Source organism: Eublepharis macularius, chromosome 12 (genome assembly GCF_028583425.1).
Source record: "Eublepharis macularius isolate TG4126 chromosome 12, MPM_Emac_v1.0, whole genome shotgun sequence".
Classification (NCBI taxonomy): domain Eukaryota; kingdom Metazoa; phylum Chordata; class Lepidosauria; order Squamata; family Eublepharidae; genus Eublepharis; species Eublepharis macularius.
The window spans coordinates 78,559,227-78,576,765 of record NC_072801.1 but is presented as its reverse complement, the minus strand read 5'-3'; the positions used below and the strand labels follow the sequence as shown (position 1 = coordinate 78,576,765).

General features: G+C 56.3%; 1 protein-coding gene across 1 annotated transcript in view; it reads left to right on the top strand.

The window, feature by feature from the left end:
* The window catches only part of DNAH2 (dynein axonemal heavy chain 2), a 102,671-nt gene that overhangs the window by 58,221 nt on the left and 26,911 nt on the right, over positions 1–17,539 (top strand). The window contains 25 exon segments of the mRNA XM_054994545.1: positions 904–1,060; positions 1,549–1,631; positions 2,526–2,706; positions 3,830–3,968; positions 4,240–4,457; positions 4,675–4,773; positions 4,856–4,981; positions 5,637–5,747; positions 6,438–6,626; positions 7,378–7,481; positions 7,763–7,952; positions 8,035–8,215; positions 8,321–8,448; positions 8,534–8,686; positions 9,033–9,158; positions 10,152–10,370; positions 10,843–10,960; positions 13,390–13,526; positions 13,618–13,755; positions 14,224–14,382; positions 14,693–14,845; positions 15,172–15,263; positions 15,986–16,184; positions 16,343–16,567; positions 17,087–17,191. Coding sequence (XP_054850520.1) covers positions 904–1,060; positions 1,549–1,631; positions 2,526–2,706; positions 3,830–3,968; positions 4,240–4,457; positions 4,675–4,773; positions 4,856–4,981; positions 5,637–5,747; positions 6,438–6,626; positions 7,378–7,481; positions 7,763–7,952; positions 8,035–8,215; positions 8,321–8,448; positions 8,534–8,686; positions 9,033–9,158; positions 10,152–10,370; positions 10,843–10,960; positions 13,390–13,526; positions 13,618–13,755; positions 14,224–14,382; positions 14,693–14,845; positions 15,172–15,263; positions 15,986–16,184; positions 16,343–16,567; positions 17,087–17,191 — 3,730 coding nt within the window.

Sequence of the window (17,539 nt, the reverse complement as noted above, 5' to 3'; positions counted from 1 at the left end):
GTGATGTGGCCAATGACATTATGGGATGCATTTGGAGAGCAGAAATACGTGTCTCCCATTCTTGAGTTCTTCTTTTGAGTTCTTCAGAGGGCTGGTTATCAGTTTCAGATAGCAAATGAGCAAGATTCGGGTCCAGTAGCACCTTAAAATCAACTAGATTTCCAGGGTATGAGCTTTTGACAGTCAGAGCTCCCTTCGTCAAATATGAGGCATCGTATCTGAAGAAGGGATCTCTGACTCTCGAGAGCTCACACCCTGAAATCTTGTTGCTCTCTAAGGTACCGCTGAACTCAAATCCTGGTGCGCTGAGATAACCTTGCTCATTTAAATGTGGGAGTGGCCCGCCTCTGACCTTTCTCACATTTTGGAGAGGGCACCTTCTGATGTACTCGTGTTGCTCCCATACCTTCTCCCCATCCTCCACATTATGTGCAGGATCGTCTAGGTGTGGGATACTAATATCTCCTGCTAGAGATGGAGCCTGACCTGGATAGCCCAGGTGAGCCTGGCCTCGTCAGACCTCAGAAACTAAGCAGGGTCAGCCTTGGTTAGTAGTTGGATGGGAGACCTCCAAGGAAGACCGTGGTTGCAGAGGCAGGCAATGGCAAACCGCCTCTCTGTGAGTCTCTTGCCATGAAAACCCCCGCAGGGGTTGGCATAAGTCAGCTGTGACTTGAGGGCACTCTCCACCACCTGGGGTGGGGTAATGGCAGGGAAGGAGAAAAAGTTGAAGCTTGTCTGGTTGAGATGAAACAGGTCCATGGGCATGACCTGAAAGCCTGGTCCACTTGGGAAACAAATCTTTTTGGTCCTGCACCCGAGGTCCGTGGCAGGGATCTCTTTTTCAAGAAGAAGGGGACAGGGCAGGAAAGCTTTTGACTGACGTATTGTGTTTTCCTGCAGACATTGGGATCAGGTGAAGGATCTAGTCCTTCGAACATTTGATCAGACGGCGGAGGATTTCCGGTTGGAGAACATTGTAGAGTTGGGACTGGATCAGCATGTGGAGAGGATCGCCGAGATCTCTGCTTCGGCCACCAAGGAGCTGGCTATTGAGCTGGTAGCGTCTGCTGGTTGATTTCCTCGGGCCCTTCCACTAGAGCGCTTGTGTGGGGTCAAGCGGCGTCTTCCCTCACGAGGCTGTGGATGAGCCAAGCTTCTTCCCACATCCAGCACGGCTGCTTCTTTGTGTTCTTTACTGCCTTCTCCATCAGATAGACTCGAAGGGGCTTACTCCAAAATCGACATAAAACATAAGAACCCATCAAACCGCTCACATCGATACTCAATCAATAAGAGCCACAAAATCAATAAAACAGCAGTTTAAAAGTCAGGATAAAATAAGCTCTTTTGGGAGGCCCAATAGTACTAAACGCAGCAGCACCAAAACAACACAAGTAACACAGCAGAACGCTTGGGTGAAGAAAAGATTTTGGCTCCTGGGTGCACACTTGGGGTGGCATCCAGGGTCTACTTGGGGATCAAGTAGAAACATGCCTGGTGCCTCTTCCCCTCCGTCCCTGACGTCGCATGTCCTACTTCTTACAGGTACTTGAAAACATCGCCAAGACTTGGGACACGACGACACTAGACATCGCGCCCTACAAGGACAAGGGGCACCATCGCCTGCGGTAGGTCCACTAGGATTAAATGGCTGGTGTGAGTGCCGGACTTCCCTGGAACCCAGGAAGTTTAGACCAGTTTTCTGAGAACCGGAGCTTTACAGCCCTGGTGGCCTGATCAGCAGACCGGTTGAGCCAGGCGCGAGTTAGCCGTGTTTAGCCTGTAGCCGCAAAATAGTAAAGAGTCCAGTAGCACCTTTAAGACTAACCAACTTTATTGTAGCATAAGCTTTTGAGAACCACAGCTCTCTTCGTCAGATGCACCTGATGAAGAGAGCTGTGGTTCTCGAAAGTTTATGCTACAATAAAGTTGCATCTGGCGAAGAGAGCTATGGTTCTCGAAAGCTCATGCTTCAATAAAGTTGGTTAATCTTAAAGGTGCTACTGGACTCTTTACTATTTTGGTTTACACCAGGTCTCTGCTAGTGCCCTGAACGCCAAGGAGCTACAGGCTAAGCTGGCCCCTGTCTGTAAAGGCCAGGAGCCACCTCAGCACTACTCTCGAAGGACGTTGAGGACTAACATGGAAGAAAACGTGTCTAGTTTTAAGAATCTGGGGCACCACAAGAGAAACCAAGTCCTGTAACAGGTTGTGGCCGGTTTCTGGCAGATCTTGGAGAAGGGAACTTAGAAAGAGATTGCAGGGGGAGGTCTAGGGGGCTCGGGGCTGCAGTGTTCTTGAGACCCAAATCTTAAGACCTGTTTCATTCCAAACAACAGCCTTTTGAGATCACTTTTCAAGGGTGGCAGGAAATGGAAGCATGTTTATGTTAGCATAAACACCAGACAAGCTGTAGGAAAAGGGAAGGGAGACCCCACTCCTGAATGGGTGCCTTGACCCCACAACTGTCCGGCGGAGTCGCTCGGTGGATGCTTTGCTTCTGAACTCTCCCATTTCCATAGAGGGACCGAGGATGTCTTCCAGGCCCTGGAAGATAACCAAGTGGCCCTGTCGACTATGAAGGCCTCCCGCTTTGTGAAGCCCTTTGAGAAGCAGGTGGACCGCTGGGAGCGTTGCCTCTCGCTCATCCTGGAGGTGATAGAGATGCTGTTGACGGTGCAGAGGCAGTGGATGTACCTGGAGGTGAGGGTTCATGGCGAGGGGGAAGGAGAACAAAGGCCAATCCTCTTCGGGGTATTTGGCAACAGGCAGGCAGCGAGATGCACTCTGGGGTTCTGCTGGTGAGAATGGCGAAAGGCCCTTTTGGCTGCCACTCATTGCGGGGGGAGCGATTAAGCAGTAAACGTTAGTGGATTGCAGGAGCCCTGACCTAGTTGGCCAAAGCTAGCCTGACCTTGTCAGATCTCAGAAGCTAAGCAGGGTCAGCCCTGGTCAGTTCTTGGATGGGAGACGACCAAGGAAGTCCAGGGTCCAGAGCGTTGCCTCTCGCTCATCCTGGAGGTGATAGAGATGCTGTTGACGGTGCAGAGGCAGTGGATGTACCTGGAGGTGAGGGTTCATGGCGAGGGGGAAGGAGAACAAAGGCCAATCCTCTTCGGGGTATTTGGCAACAGGCAGGCAGCGAGATGCACTCTGGGGTTCTGCTGGTGAGAATGGCGAAAGGCCCTTTTGGCTGCCACTCATTGCGGGGGGAGCGATTAAGCAGTAAACGTTAGTGGATTGCAGGAGCCCTGACCTAGTTGGCCAAAGCTAGCCTGACCTTGTCAGATCTCAGAAGCTAAGCAGGGTCAGCCCTGGTCAGTTCTTGGATGGGAGACGACCAAGGAAGTCCAGGGTCGCTAGGCAGGGACAGGCAATGGCAAACCACCTCTGCTTGTCTCTTCCTTTGAAAAGCCTACAGGGTGTTTATAAATTGGCTGTGATTTGATGGCATAAAAAAAAGAATGGCGTTAAAAAAAGCGTGTACTGGACTCGCCATTGGGTCCCAGATCTCCCCCTTTCAATCCCGGGGCAGCCTTTTCTTAGCTCGGAAGGCAGGCTCACAATTGCATCAGTATTCCGTTGTGTCCAGAGATGAGGAAAATTGCCCACAGTTCTCAGGGAATGCTGCAGGCATGCCACGTAGACTCCCGTGGAGCGGGCTTCTCTAAGAGATGCCCTCCAGGGCTCGCCCAGATTCCCATTTGAAGCCCATGTTGGCTCTGAGAGTAACTAACGGTGCCTAATTGCCCTGGCGTCCCAGGTGCCGGCATCCTGCTTTGGTACCCGAGAGACTCACTGGCTTCTTTCTGCCTTCCCTCGACAGAACATCTTCCTGGGAGAAGACATCCGCAAGCAGCTGCCCAGCGAGTCGTCCTCCTTTGATCACATCAACGCCAGCTGGAAGGCCATCATGGACCGATTCGTCAAGGACAACAATGCCCTGCGGGCGACCCACTTCCCAGGTCCCTGCTTTCTCCTGCTGGGTGGGAAGGGTGCCAGGGAAGGGCCAGTTGTCGGCTGGAGCAGTGCCCGTTGCCTCTAGGGTGTACGAGAGGGCACAGCACAGGAAGGGAGGGCAGCGGGGCTGGGAAAGGCTGTAGGCTGAGCAGAGCTGAGGGACCAAGAGCAGAGAACAGGGCCACGGCTGTGGGATTCCTCCCCTTCTGCCAAGCTTGAGGAAAACAGGTTTGCCCGGCCAGAGCAATGGCCCCTGACCCCCCCCTCCCTTCCCAGGTCTCCTCGACAAACTGGGAGAAATGAACGCTGCCCTGGAAGAGATCCAGAAGTCCCTGGATATGTACCTGGAGACCAAGCGCCACATTTTCCCTCGCTTCTACTTCCTTTCCAACGATGACCTTCTGGAGATCCTGGGCCAGTCGCGCAACCCTGAAGCTGTTCAGCCCCATCTCAAGAAGTGCTTTGACAACATTAAGTGCCTCAAAATCCAGAAGGTAGCCCACCAGACCAGGGTCTCCCCGCCTTGTGCTGGCAGCCAGCCCTGGTCCCATTCAGCCCCCGAGGTCCCTCGGGAGCGCCTTGGCTTCTTTCGGCCTCCTCCGATGTCTTGTTCACCCTGGAGTTCTTCTCCAAGCTAGCAACTTCCCCTCTTCCCCTCGTTAAGTGCAGGAGAACTTTAGTGGGCAGCCGCTGTTTTCTTTCTGCTCTCAGATCGGCACGAGCAGCAGATCGGAAGCCCTGGGCATGTTCTCTTTGGATGGGGAGTACGTGGACTTCACCCACACCATCCTGCTGGAAGGCCCTGTGGAGGTGAGCGACTCCTCTTCGCAGGCTCAGCCATCCGTGATGGGGAGAGAGACCATACCTGTACATGTTGCGGTGCTCCTTGCAGGAATGGCTGTGCGACGTGGAACGGGCCATGCGCTGGACCCTGCGGGAGGTGCTGAGAAACTGCCGACTTGCCTTGAAGAAGATGCTGACAAAGAGGGACAAGTGGGTGAAGGAGTGGCCCGGACAGGTGACTGATAAGGCCAGCGGGAGGGAAGCGGGGTCACTGGGCGGCCTCAGCAAGCGCATCAAACGTACCATGGCCTGTCTGTGGCACCTACAGACATCTGGGTGCATCTATAAATCTGTCCAGCGGGAGATACTTTTTGACTTGCTGGTGGTGGCAGTTTCTACTTAGTTATTTCTTGGTGCCCTGCTGGGAGTAAGAGAAAGAGGCAGCATCACCGAGAGGAGTCTTGAGATGGCTGTAGGTTTTCTGACCTCCCCAGACACAAAGTAGCGGGGCTCATGAGTCCATTCCTGCACAAGGGGACTTCCTTTACGGAGGGCATCTTGTTGGAAAACATCTTGTGCCCCTTAAGGCCGACAAATTACCTCCAGAAACTCTTGCAGCACCCTTCGGGGCTCCCTGCCCTTTCCGTGCACATTTTTTGGGAGACGTGGAGAGTCTAAGCCACTTATGGTTGTGAGTGAAGGAACCCAGAGGTGAGCAGAGCCACCCTCAGCCCCCCCCCCCCAGAGACCTGAGAGAGGGGCCCGCAGACATTCAGGGCCAAGACTGGCAAGGGGTGGGTGGGGTGTGTGTGCACTTCCCGGGATTCGCAGCTCATACACACTCCTCCTCCTCCTCCTGCTGCTGCCGCTTACCCAACCTTCCCTTGCAGATGGTGATCACCGCCAGCCAGATGCAGTGGACCGCAGACGTGAGCAAGTGCCTGACCACTTGCAGGGAGCGAGGGGACAAGAAATATCTCAAGGTCATGAAGAAGAAGCAGGTGAGAGTGGGCAGCCCGTGAATGCAGGGGCCTCTCCCGCGGCTGGCTTGTGAGTCTCCGTCCTGGGCTCTTTGGGGACTGGTTGCACTAGGGCAGCTGCCTGGCTGCCCAGAGGTGACCACACCTGCGTTTCATACATAGGCCTTGTCCTTTGCTGCTGACAGGTAGAAGAGTGCCAAGGATGCTCATCTTTGGGGGGTGTTTAGGATGTCTGGGGCTGTGGAGATTCGGCACCTGAGGCACGGGTGCCTTTGGACCTGGCTGTCTGATTTTGGGGATTCCCCCAGAGCAGACCGGCTCCTGGGCTCCCATACTTTGGACCCGGAACGTGTGCGTGGCCCATGGGCTTCTCCCTCCAGTGAGAAAACTCACATGTTTCCAGCTACAAAAGGGCCGCCATGTTCTTTGCTCCATCATGAGGGGGAAATGTAGCAGAGATCCGATGTGTAAAGCATGTTTTTTTCCGGGTTCTCTTAAGAGTCCTGCTGTATGAGCCCATCCAGTCCACTGTCTTGTTGTTTCCAGTGGTGGCCAGCCAGATACTTCCAAGAAGTCTCACCCCCCTCTTCCCCCTCCCGCAAATGGAGTTCTGGGCTGTCCTACCAATGAACCCGAAGGCTTCATTTAGCAACCAGAGCCCGTGGCTCTCGATAGACATCTTCTCCAAGAACAGGGCCTTTCTTTGGGCAGGTGTCTATGCTGAACAAATACTCTGAGGCCATTCGAGGCAATCTGACCAAAATCATGCGCCTGAAGATTGTGGCGCTGGTGACGGTGGAAGTCCATGCGCGGGACGTTATTGAGAAGCTCTACAAGAGCGGCTTGATAGACGTGACGTCCTTTGAGTGGCTGAGCCAGCTTCGCCTCTACTGGGAGAAGGTGAGGGCCCTGGTAGTGGGAGAGAAGCTGGAGGGGGCTGTGCCGGGGTGGGAAAGCGGGAGGGTGTGTGTGTGTATACGTGTGTGTGTGTAGCGATTCCTCACTCAGCAGTGAAATGTTCCTGCTGCTGCTCTCTGCTGGACACAGCCTGCTGTACTCTGCGCCGTCAGCTCGGCAAACTTGGCTTTCACTTCCCTCTGCTGTTTATGGGGAGAAACCGCATGAGAATTTGGCGCTGGCAGCACCGCCTCTGAGATGAGAAGATTTGAGTTTGGGGTGTGTCCCTCTCGTGCCTCTCCTTGCTCTGGGGGCCCTGGACTGGGGCTGGCAGGTCCCTCTTTCCAGCCACTCGGTCCAGGTGGAGCCTGAGGAGCCCACGGAAGGCACGGTGGATCTGTGGCTGGCAGGCTCTCTGCGGCATCAGAATTGGATCTTGGAGGTGGAGGTGGGGGCCTACCAGGCTGCCCGCATGGCCTCAGGCAAAGTTCTTTATCCTGCCACATCACCGTTTCTCTCCTTTGCTTGGAAGGAACAAACAGGGTGTGGAGAGCACCCCCAAAGTGAGGCAGAGCCAGGATGTCCCCTGCTACTGGCGTGGCGTGGCATTGGCCTGGGGGGAGGTGCCACAGCAACCCCACAGGCTCCAGCTGGGTTCCTCCGTCTTCCTCACCAGCCTAGCTGTAGCTGCCAGGTTTGCCCCGGTGGAGGTTCTGCCTGCCCATCCCCCCCAACTTGAGTGTTCTTTTTTCAGGACCTGGACGACTGCATCATCAGGCAGACCAACACCCAGTTTCCTTACGGCTATGAATATCTGGGGAACTCCGGGCGGCTGGTCATCACTCCCCTCACTGACAGGTACCCCTGGCAGGTGGTGCCTGTGGACTGGAGGCCCTGCACATCTCCCTGGCAATGCCTGATGTGATGAAGAAGTGGTGGTGGATGGCAAGGGCAGCTTCCACAGGAGCAGAAAGAGCTGCTCCTTGCGATGGGCGGGCCTGAGCGCGTGGGGCCGAGGAGGAAAGTGGAGGCAGGGGAGAGACCAGGGGCGTGGGAGAGGGAAGCCAGCAGTGGGCCTCCCAGGTCTCTGCGCTCTGCAGGGCCAGTCCAAGGGAGTCTGGTGTCCTGCTCCTCTCCAGGTGCTACATGACTCTGACCACTGCCCTCCACCTGCACCGCGGAGGGTCCCCCAAAGGCCCTGCCGGCACGGGCAAGACGGAGACGGTGAAGGATCTGGGCAAGGCCCTGGGCATGTATGTGATCGTGGTGAATTGCTCCGAAGGCCTGGACTACAAATCCATGGGACGCATGTACTCGGGCCTGGCCCAGGTAAGGGGGGCTCAGGGCAGGGCAGCCTGGCACCGAGCCCAGCCCCTGACAGCAGCGCTGGCCCCTTGCCTTGCCTCCTCAGACTGGCGCCTGGGGCTGCTTCGATGAGTTCAACCGCATCAACATCGAGGTGCTGTCTGTGGTGGCCCAGCAGATCCTCTCCATCCTCTCGGCTTTAGCAGCCAACATGACGCGCTTCACCTTCGAAGGCCACGAGATCAACCTGGTGTGGTCATGTGGCATTTTCATCACCATGAACCCAGGTGGGCCCTTGGGGGGTCGAGGGCCCTGGATCGTGGTGGAGGGGGGAGAGTCCCCACTCCTGAACCTTGGCCGGCACTGACGCGCTCTGCTGTGCCCCGTGGCAGGTTACGCCGGCCGTACGGAGCTGCCCGACAACCTCAAGTCCATGTTCCGTCCCATCTCCATGGTGGTGCCCGACTCCACTCTCATTGCCGAAATCATCCTCTTTGGAGAAGGCTTCAATAACTGCAAGGTACTTGCTGGCGACAGACGTGCCAGGGCAAGGGCTGCTAGGATGGTGAGCGCTCCCACCCCAACCGGCCCTCTTCCCTTCCCAGATCCTGGCTAAGAAGGTCTACACCCTCTACTCACTGGCCATTCAGCAGCTGTCCAAGCAGGACCACTATGACTTTGGCCTCCGGGCTCTCACCTCTCTGCTCCGCTACGCCGGGAAGAAGCGTCGAGTGCGCCCTGACCTTGCCGATGAGGAGGTGAGGTGACCCCCAGCTTCCACTCGCGCCTGACAAAGGGTGGCCAACCCAGAGGGAGCTCAGAGGGCGGGACTAAGAGTGGCAGCTGTGTGTCTTTCCCTCCTCCCTGGCAGGAGTAACCAAGTATGACAGCCTGTGACTGTCTTCTGAAACTTAGAGGGTGGGATGCCCACGTGGGTCGCCTCGAAGACGGGTTTTACTCTGTCCTCCACCTTGGGTAGCTTTATGCATTGCACGGCTGCGGCTCTCTTTCCTGGGGCCATCCATAGGATCTGTGACTGTCCCTGTCTCTGGGGGAGGCCCCCTCGTGTCCTCCTCAACCCATTCTTCTCCTCTTGGCTTCTAGATCCTCCTGATGGCCATGAAAGACATGAACATAGCCAAGCTGACCTCCAGTGACGTACCCCTTTTCAATGCCATCATTCAGGACCTCTTTCCGGGCATCGAATGCCCCGTCATTGATTATGGAAAGGTCGGTTCGCCAAGTCCTTGGTGTCTTCTGCCCAGTCTGTGCTGGTCCGTGTATCTTCTTCCTTGGAAATGAAGCAATGGAGTAACAAAGTGCTAAGACATCTCATCTCTATGAGGAAAGGCTAAAGAGTTGGGGGTGTTGCAGTTTAGAATTAAGGCAACTAAAGGGGGGCATGGGAGAGGCTTATACAATTGTGCACGGGGTGGAGGAAGTAGAGGGAGGGAGCTTTCTCTCTGTGTGCCATAATATTTGAAGGGCACCCAGGGAAGTTGATGGGCAATAAAGTCAAGACAGATGAACAACATTTGATTTATATACTGTCCTTCAGGACAACTTAACACCCACTCAGAACGGTTTAAAAAGTGTGTTGTTATTATCTTCAAAACAATCACCCTGTGAGGTGGGTGGGACTGAGAGAGCTCCAAGAAGCTGTGACTGACCCAAGGTCACCCAGCTGGCTTCAAGCAGAGGAGTGGGGAATCAAACCCGGTTCTCCAGATGAGAGTCCTGCCACTCTTAACCACTATACCAAACTGGCTTTCTTCAGTGAGTAATTAAACTGTGGGATTCAATGCCAACAGAAGTATTGAGAGCCACCATTATAGATGGCTTAAAATGGTGGTTAGAGAGATTCGTGGAGGCGAGGTCCATAAATGGCGACTAGCCAGGGTGACCAAAGGGAATGGCTGCCTCCAGAGGCAGCTAACCTCTGAATTCCAGTGCCGGGAGGCAGCATCAGGGGTGGCCCTCGGCCTCTCTGCCCTGCTAGTTTCGCAACTGTTTGGTAACTGTGTGAAACGGGATGCTGGAGTAGATGGTCTATTTTTCAGTTCTTGGAATTGCGGATTGGGGGGAGGGCGGTTCTGGAGCCCGCAATGCCACTGAAGCCCCCTACAAACAGCAGTGGGAGAGGGGGTGGCCTCCTGAATGCCGCAGCACCCCCAGGCAACCCATTCCAAGAGCTTCTTTCCTTTCTTCCTCCCCCCATCGCAGCTCGAGGACATGCTTGAGGTGGAGTTGAGGGAGATGGGCCTGCAGGCAATCCCCTTTACCCTGACCAAGGTGATCCAGATGTACGAGACCAAGAACTCCCGCCACTCCTCCATGATCGTGGGCAACACCGGCAGTGGCAAGACGGTCACCTGGCGTGCCCTGAAGGCCACCCTCTGCAGCCTGCACAAGAGCGGAGACGCCTCCTTCAATATGGTCCAGGTGGGTTGGTCCTTGGGCTTGGCCGAGCAGGGAGCCTCCTCTCCTTCCTTCCTTCTGTCCCTCTCGCCTCTCCCCCTCTGGGGCACCTTCCAGACTTTGCCCAGTTTTGGTGAGGCTGCAGTGGGGGAGTTGCCCAGGCCCCCTCTCCCTTGCACTCCGCGGGCTTCTCGACACTCATTTTCTCTTGCAGGCTTTGCTGATGAGCTTGTTCTTTTATTTTTGGAGAAAAGCACCTACAGCGGCTCAGTGCCGATCAACAAGGGTGCCCCGTGTTCCTTGCGTAGGATTCCCTTTTTCCTGGCCTTTGGTCCTTGAGGCCTGGCCGGGTTTCAGTGAGCCAGAGGAGGGTCCCTTGCTTGCTTCTGACGGCGGCTTGCTGTCTCCCTCTTTCCCCCCTCCCCTCTCGCTTCCTCTCGCCCTCTTCCACGTGCTGCTTCTTGCCATGCTGTTCCTGCTCTCCGTGGGATCCCAGGAGTTCCCCCTGAACCCGAAGTCTGTTTCCCTGGGTGAGCTGTACGGGGAGTACGACCTCAACACCAATGAGTGGACAGACGGCATTTTGTCCAGCGTCATGCGATTGGCGTGTGCAGGTACAGGAGTCCGAAAGGAAGAGGTGCTAGGCAGGGCTCAGGCCTGGCCCTGTGGTGCAAGGCCCTCTCGCGCGGCCGCAGGGGTTCCGTTAGGCTTGAGGCCCAGCCTTCCCAGGGAGCAGGAGGCAGGCTCTGTGGTTTCTGGTCACCCCCCTTCCCCCTAAAGGTGATTGAAGGGCACCACGAGAGAAGTGGCAATCCACCTGGCATTGTCTGTGGGCCACTGTTTTGCTTCAGCCTAGCGGTGCATTAGGTGCTGTGCAGACCCCCAGAGGCTCACCTGCTCAGAAGGGGGCTCAGGCCGAGGCTTAAGCGGAGCTCGGCAGCAGCTTTCGCTTCTCCTTCCTGACCTTTTCCTCCCCTTCTGTGGACTGCCTTGCCTCTCCCCTGCCAGCTGGCCTCTCAAAGAGGATTTTTCTACACTTGAGCAAGGAAGGCCCCGCGATGTTGCTGATCTCGGCCAGGGACCCAGGAGTTGACCGTGCCTGGGGAGACTTGCTCTCCAAGAGTGGGGCTGCTGAACCGTGAACGTGTGGGGTACATCCAAGGATGGGGCAGTACTGCAGGCAGTTCCTCGGTCCTGGCACATGCGGTTTGCCTGATAGCCTCACTCCAAGGGGGCACTGGTGATTATCTCGACGCATCGGGCGGAGGCCCCCTGTGGGCACTTGTTTTTTCGGATGCCAGCGGGGCAATGGCTTTGCTGTTTCCAGGAAACAGTGGAGGCAGGCGTGGAGGAAGGCTTTCTTTTGACCCCAATCTCTATGATAATTAAGGGTGGGAGCGTGGTGAGATGCTTGTTAGGTTTTGGGGGGGGGGAGATGATCCAGGGGCTTTGCTCTTCCCAGACTTACCCTGGGCTGAGGGGCCAGCTGGTTTGGCTTGAAAGAGGAGCTGAAAGGTGAGGAAGGGGAGCTAATCCAGGCTCAGGTCAGGGCATCTTGCTGCTTCCGAGAGGCTCCGTGCTCCGTCTTTCTAATCAGCGCCTGACCCATCCATTTGCATACTGTCCCTGACGCTCCTGTGAAGTGAATTGGATGTTTTCCAGGGCCAGTTTGTGTTTCCCATTTGCATCTTGTTGGGTTAACCCCCCACCCCCCTGCTCCATTTCTCCATACTGGTGGCGATTGGGATATTCGACTCATTTGCTGAGACTGGGGCCGACCTCGGCTTTTCAGGGACGGCTGGTCTTCCAAATGCAGCTGGGGAACCGCCGGGCAAAAACGCATCGGTGCTCCTGACAAATGTTCTGATGGGGCTGCTGCACGTGTGGTGTGGCCTGGGGCAGGCCGAAGGAGCAGCTGGCTGCGTGCAGAGTGAAGGGCACTGGGCTGTGGAAAAGACCCATTTCGGGGCCAGGCATCCAGCCCAGCCTGGCTGGGCAAGCTCCTTGATCTGTGTTCAGCCTTTCGGTCAATCGGAGTGGTGCTTTTCGTGTTCCCAGTAGATGCCAGCTTCCAGTCTTGAACAGTGCCCTGTAACCCACTAACCCCTCCTGTCCTGATCTGACCCCCCTGCAGGAGTTTGTCCTCAACCCCAAAGCCGTGAGCCTGGGGGAGTTGTTTGGGAGGTATGACCTAGCAACCAGTGAATGGTGTGATGGCATTCTGGCTTCCATCATGCGCGAAGCCTGCACAGGTATTTACCTTCTGAGACCCCTGTCTCAGCTGTGTCAGGTGCCAGTCTTGGCTGCCAATCACTCCTCCTTTCTAAGAATGCTGGCACCTCTGACTCTCTGAGCCAATCAACCTCTTCAAGACACTCTGGGAAGGAAATCTGTGCTTTTCCTCTGAAATTTTTGTCTCTCAAAACCCACGAGGCTTTGGGTGGACTTCTAATTGGGGTAGATCTGAGCTTGTGTGATTTTTGCTTGTGTGATTTTTGCTTAAGATCCAACATTTTTTTCCCTACAGTGAGGGCTAGAGTATTGCTGGGTCATCTGTTGTCCCCCATGTCCTGCTCCTACTTTGCTTCCTGGCTGTGATTCTGTAGCCAGGAGGCACTCGGATCTGGTTTTTAGGATGGAATGCAACTGTCAGATCCCTGAACATTCCAGCTTTCATTAAAAACATACGCACATCATATTTTTAGCTCACGTTGGTGTGAAAGCATTACAGAAGGTGCCTGAAAAGTCTGCAATAAGCTCTTTGAATAGAATTATCAAAGCGGAAGGGACCTTAGAGGCCATCTAATCCAGCTCCCGGCTCTCGAGTTCCTGGCAGGGCTTTGGACTAGGCGGCCTTGAAGGCCAAGCTTTGGGTAGAGCAGCCCTGATGGATGGCTGTCCAGCCTCTGTGTGGGGACCTCCAGCAAGAAGAGGCCACCTCCTGACTCGAGGGTTGGGTCCTTCCAGACCCCAGGCCCTGCGTTCAGATCACCCTCAACTTTCTCAAGCCCCAATGGGTTTTTTTCTCCACCTACTTGCCCAGATGAGAAGCCTGATGAGAAGTGGATCCTCTTTGACGGTCCTGTGGACACCTTGTGGATTGAGAGCATGAACTCAGTCATGGACGACAACAAAGTGCTCACCTTGATCAACGGAGAGAGGATCGCCATGCCCGAACAGGTGAGCAGGCGGGGCTCCTTGGAGGCGAGGGTGCTGGCACTTCGGTGCCACCAGAACTGACGGCAGCTTTGCGCCACTCTTCTTGCCTCAGGTCTCGCTGCTCTTTGAGGTGGAGAACCTGGCCGTGGCCTCACCTGCCACAGTCTCCCGCTGCGGGATGGTTTACACGGACTACAGTGACTTGGGCTGGAGGCCCTATGTCCTTTCCTGGATTGAGAAACGCCCAAAGGTACTGGGGAGTTGAAGAAAGGGGAGGGAGGAGGTCTGTGGAGGGTGAGCTCCCGGGAGGGCTGCCGTGCCACTGGGCACCCGCCGGCCATCTCCAGGGCGGCAGGATCAGTCGGGTCTCTCCCAGCACTCATTCCCTCCCCTGGGCCGCCTTCCCGCTCCTGCCGTCTTGGACCCTGTCCCTTAAGCAGAGCTTTGTAAGGAAGGAGCAAACGCAGCAACAGCAGAAAGTGTGCTGGCCCCGTAGGGGGAAGGGAGAAAGGCGATAGACAAGTCCAGAAATACCAGGGAGGGGGCGGTGGGAAACGCCATGGAAATACGGCCTATTTATTTTTTAGGACCGTGTTGGGAGAACCTAGGGGAGAACCGATCAGGTAGAAGGCCTGGGGATTGCAACTGACGGGCGTTCCATGAAATGTCCTGGCTTTGGTGGGAAACTGAGTTTTTGTCTGCATCGCTCTATTTTCAGGCCGAAGCAGAAACGCTGCAGCATATGTTCGACAAATTCATCAACAAGATTCTGAATTTCAAGAAGGCGAACTGCCAGGAGTTGGTCCCGATCTCCGAATATAGTGGGATCGTGGCTCTCTGCAAGCTGTTCACATCCCTGGCCACTCCTGAGAATGGGGTAGGTGCCCAACAGAAGCCAGCCAGTTGCCCTGGGACCCTTCTGGCTTCTCAGGATCTTCTTGGTACATCAGCCTTATGCATTCTGGGGGAGGCTGGAGGCCCTGTTGTCTGAAGCCCAGCGTCTATCGCTGTAGACCCTTCCCATCTACTCGGCCTGTGCTCTTACCAGCTTGATGTGAGTCCTGGTGCCACCTGATGCTCTGAGCGCACCAACCCTCAGCATCAAAGTGCCTGGGGAGCCTTCCTGTGGGCACGGGGTGGGCTTAGATGGGCTGCTTTATACCTGCTTTGGTGCCCTTTCACTCTAGCTGAATCCTGCAGACAACGAGAGCTACATGACGGTGGTGGAGATGTTTTTCATCTTCAGCATGATCTGGTCTTTGTGCGCAGCAGTGGATGAGGAAGGCAGGAAAAAGATCGACAATTACCTGCGGGAGATGGAGGGCTCCTTCCCTAACAAGGTTACTGGGACACGCTTTCTGCTCCAAGGCCCCTGTCGCTGGGCCCAAGCCGCACGGCCTCTAGAGAAGCAAAGATTGGTACAGCCCCACAGGCTGAAAGAGAGATGAGAGGGAGGGCAACGGCAGGGAAGAGGGAAGGAAAAGGCCCCTCCGCCCAGCCCTCCGCCAGTTTTGCCAGTCACTCCCTCTCCAACACCAGCACCAATCCTGCTTCCCAAGAAGATGTGCCATCCAGGGCCAGATGGGGGCCTGTCCCCTTTGCTTGCGGGAACCACCCAAAGCACCGCAGACCACCCACCAAACCAGTTGCTGTCTTCCACTCCCAGGACACGGTCTACGAGTATTACGTGGATGGGAAGCGGAAGCAGTGGGCCTCCTTCGAAGACAGGCTTCCCAAGATGTGGAGATACCCGTCCAAGTGAGTTCCCCGTCCCGCATCATGGCCCACTGTTGCCACCTCAGCCGTACCGGATTAGGGGGGGGGGAAGGGCTTACAGAGGGTGCGGCTCAGCCCGTCCAACTGCATCCGGAGACTAAGGAGGTGCCCAGCAGAAGGATCTGAGGGGAGACTTCGTTCTCCCGGCGGGGAGGTCAGGAGGCTCTAGTCCCAGGCAGTGTTGCCTTCTCTCACAGCCTTTACAATGCCTTCTGGATGGAAGGGGGAGATCTGTGAGTGTCTCCCCCCCCCCCCCGCCACCTGCTTCTCTGTAGCCTGTATCTGTTTCCTCGCTGGCACTCAGCAACCGGATCTCGTGCTGCCCTGGAGTCACACTGATGATCCTGTCGTTCCAGCCAGTGGCTCGGATCCATTTCCCGCCCCTCACTCCCTAATCCGATCAGTGGCCTGAAATTACAGGAACGTGGTCCCAGAGCTGCCACGGGCCGCTGGCCGTCTGTATCGAGAGCTGGGCGGGGAGGACAAACCTTCATTAGCGGTGGCTTCCTTCCAAGCTGTCAAGCTCCAGCGGGGATGACAACAGCAAGAACCGTGTCTTGTGCGGATGTCTTCATGCATTTAGACCAGCATCCTTCATGGGGCCTCGTGACAGCTGGCTCGTTCTCTTGGAGCGAATACCATGGGGCGGGGCGGGGGGCAACAGCCAGGCACCAGCTGAGCCCGGGTCCCCCTTCTCTTCCCAGTGCCCCCTTCTACAAGATCATCGTCCCCACTGTAGACACCATGCGTTACAACTACCTCGTCACGGCTCTCGTGTCCGACCAGAACCCCGTGCTGCTTGTTGGACTGGTGGGGACCGGCAAGACCTCCATTGCCCAAGGCGTGCTGCAGTCTCTGGACAGCACCAAGTGGGCGGTGTTGACCATCAACATGTCTGCTCAGGTAACAGCCGGCCCCGGGCCGTGTGCTCCTTTGGGGCCTGAGGGAGGAAAGCGCAGAAGCATTGCTGCAGCAGGCCACCCTCACGCCTGCTGAAGGGACACCTGCCTGGTACTGACCCCCGGCCCTCATGGGCACTGACTGCCTTGCTCCCCACGCAGACAACCTCGAACAATGTCCAGAGCATCATCGAGAGCCGTGTGGAGAAGCGCACCAAGGGCGTTTATGTGCCACTGGGTGGGAAGAGCATGATCACCTTTATGGACGACCTGAACATGCCTGCCAAAGACCTCTTTGGCTCTCAGCCCCCCCTGGAGCTGCTCCGTCTCTGGCTGGACTATGGCTTTTGGTACGACCGGGCCAAGCAGACCAAAAAGTACATCAAGGTGAGACGTGGGGAGGGGGCAGCTTACCCTTCCGTTCTGCCGGTGCCTCTCCCACCTCTGTGCAAGGGCAAGCTTAACAGCTGGGTTGTGCCCCCTCTTCAGCGACTTCCAGGTGGCTCGTAGTCACCCCTTGGTACGCGCGGGCTGATTGCTGGCCTACAATCACTCTCTTGTTTGAAAACTCAGCGACCTACAAGCAGAGCTGTTTGTGCCCGGAATAATTCCTGTCTCTTCCCCGAGAGCCGGTGCCTGTGAATTTCAGGAGGGGGAGAGAGGCGGCGGCTGGGCAGGAGCAGCAGTGTCTCCCGGCTGGAGCGTGGCGCGTGCCACTGCAGCTATTACCGCCTCTGCTTCCGCACAGGCCCTATTTGTATGCTGCCTGCCTCGCCCCCTCCCTCTTCACGGGGTCCCTCTGGACCGTTTAGCAGTCACGCTACTAGAACACTTTTATGGAAAGGGGGCAGAAGATCCCTTTGTTTTCTTTTGGTTTTGATCCAGGCCTGTTTGTCTCCCCCTCAGGACATGTTCCTGATGGCAGCCATGGGGCCCCCTGGAGGAGGCCGAACCGTCATATCCAGCCGGCTTCAGAGCCGCTTCAATCTCATCAACATGACCTTCCCCACCGTAAGGGCTGCTTAGGCATTCCGAGTGCGGGGCGGCTGGGGTGCCCCAGGCCGAGGGTTAATCAGGCCAGTGGCAGCCAGAGACGCAAGCCCGCCCCTCCCTGCTCCCTTGGGGGCTTGCAGATCCCCCCCTCCCGCAAGCAGCCTGGAGGGCCTGCCCAGCTGGCCTTTGGGCTTCTGGAGATCAAGGGGGGGAAGCGCCGGCTGCGCTTTCACCTCCACAGGCCAGAGTTCCAGGCCAGCCTTTTCCATTCTGCATGTTGCTGAGTGAGGCTGGGAGAGGTGGAGAGGGGGGGGCGTACCATAGCTGACACCTCTTATAAGGCAGGAGTGGCCCAGGACACTTGAG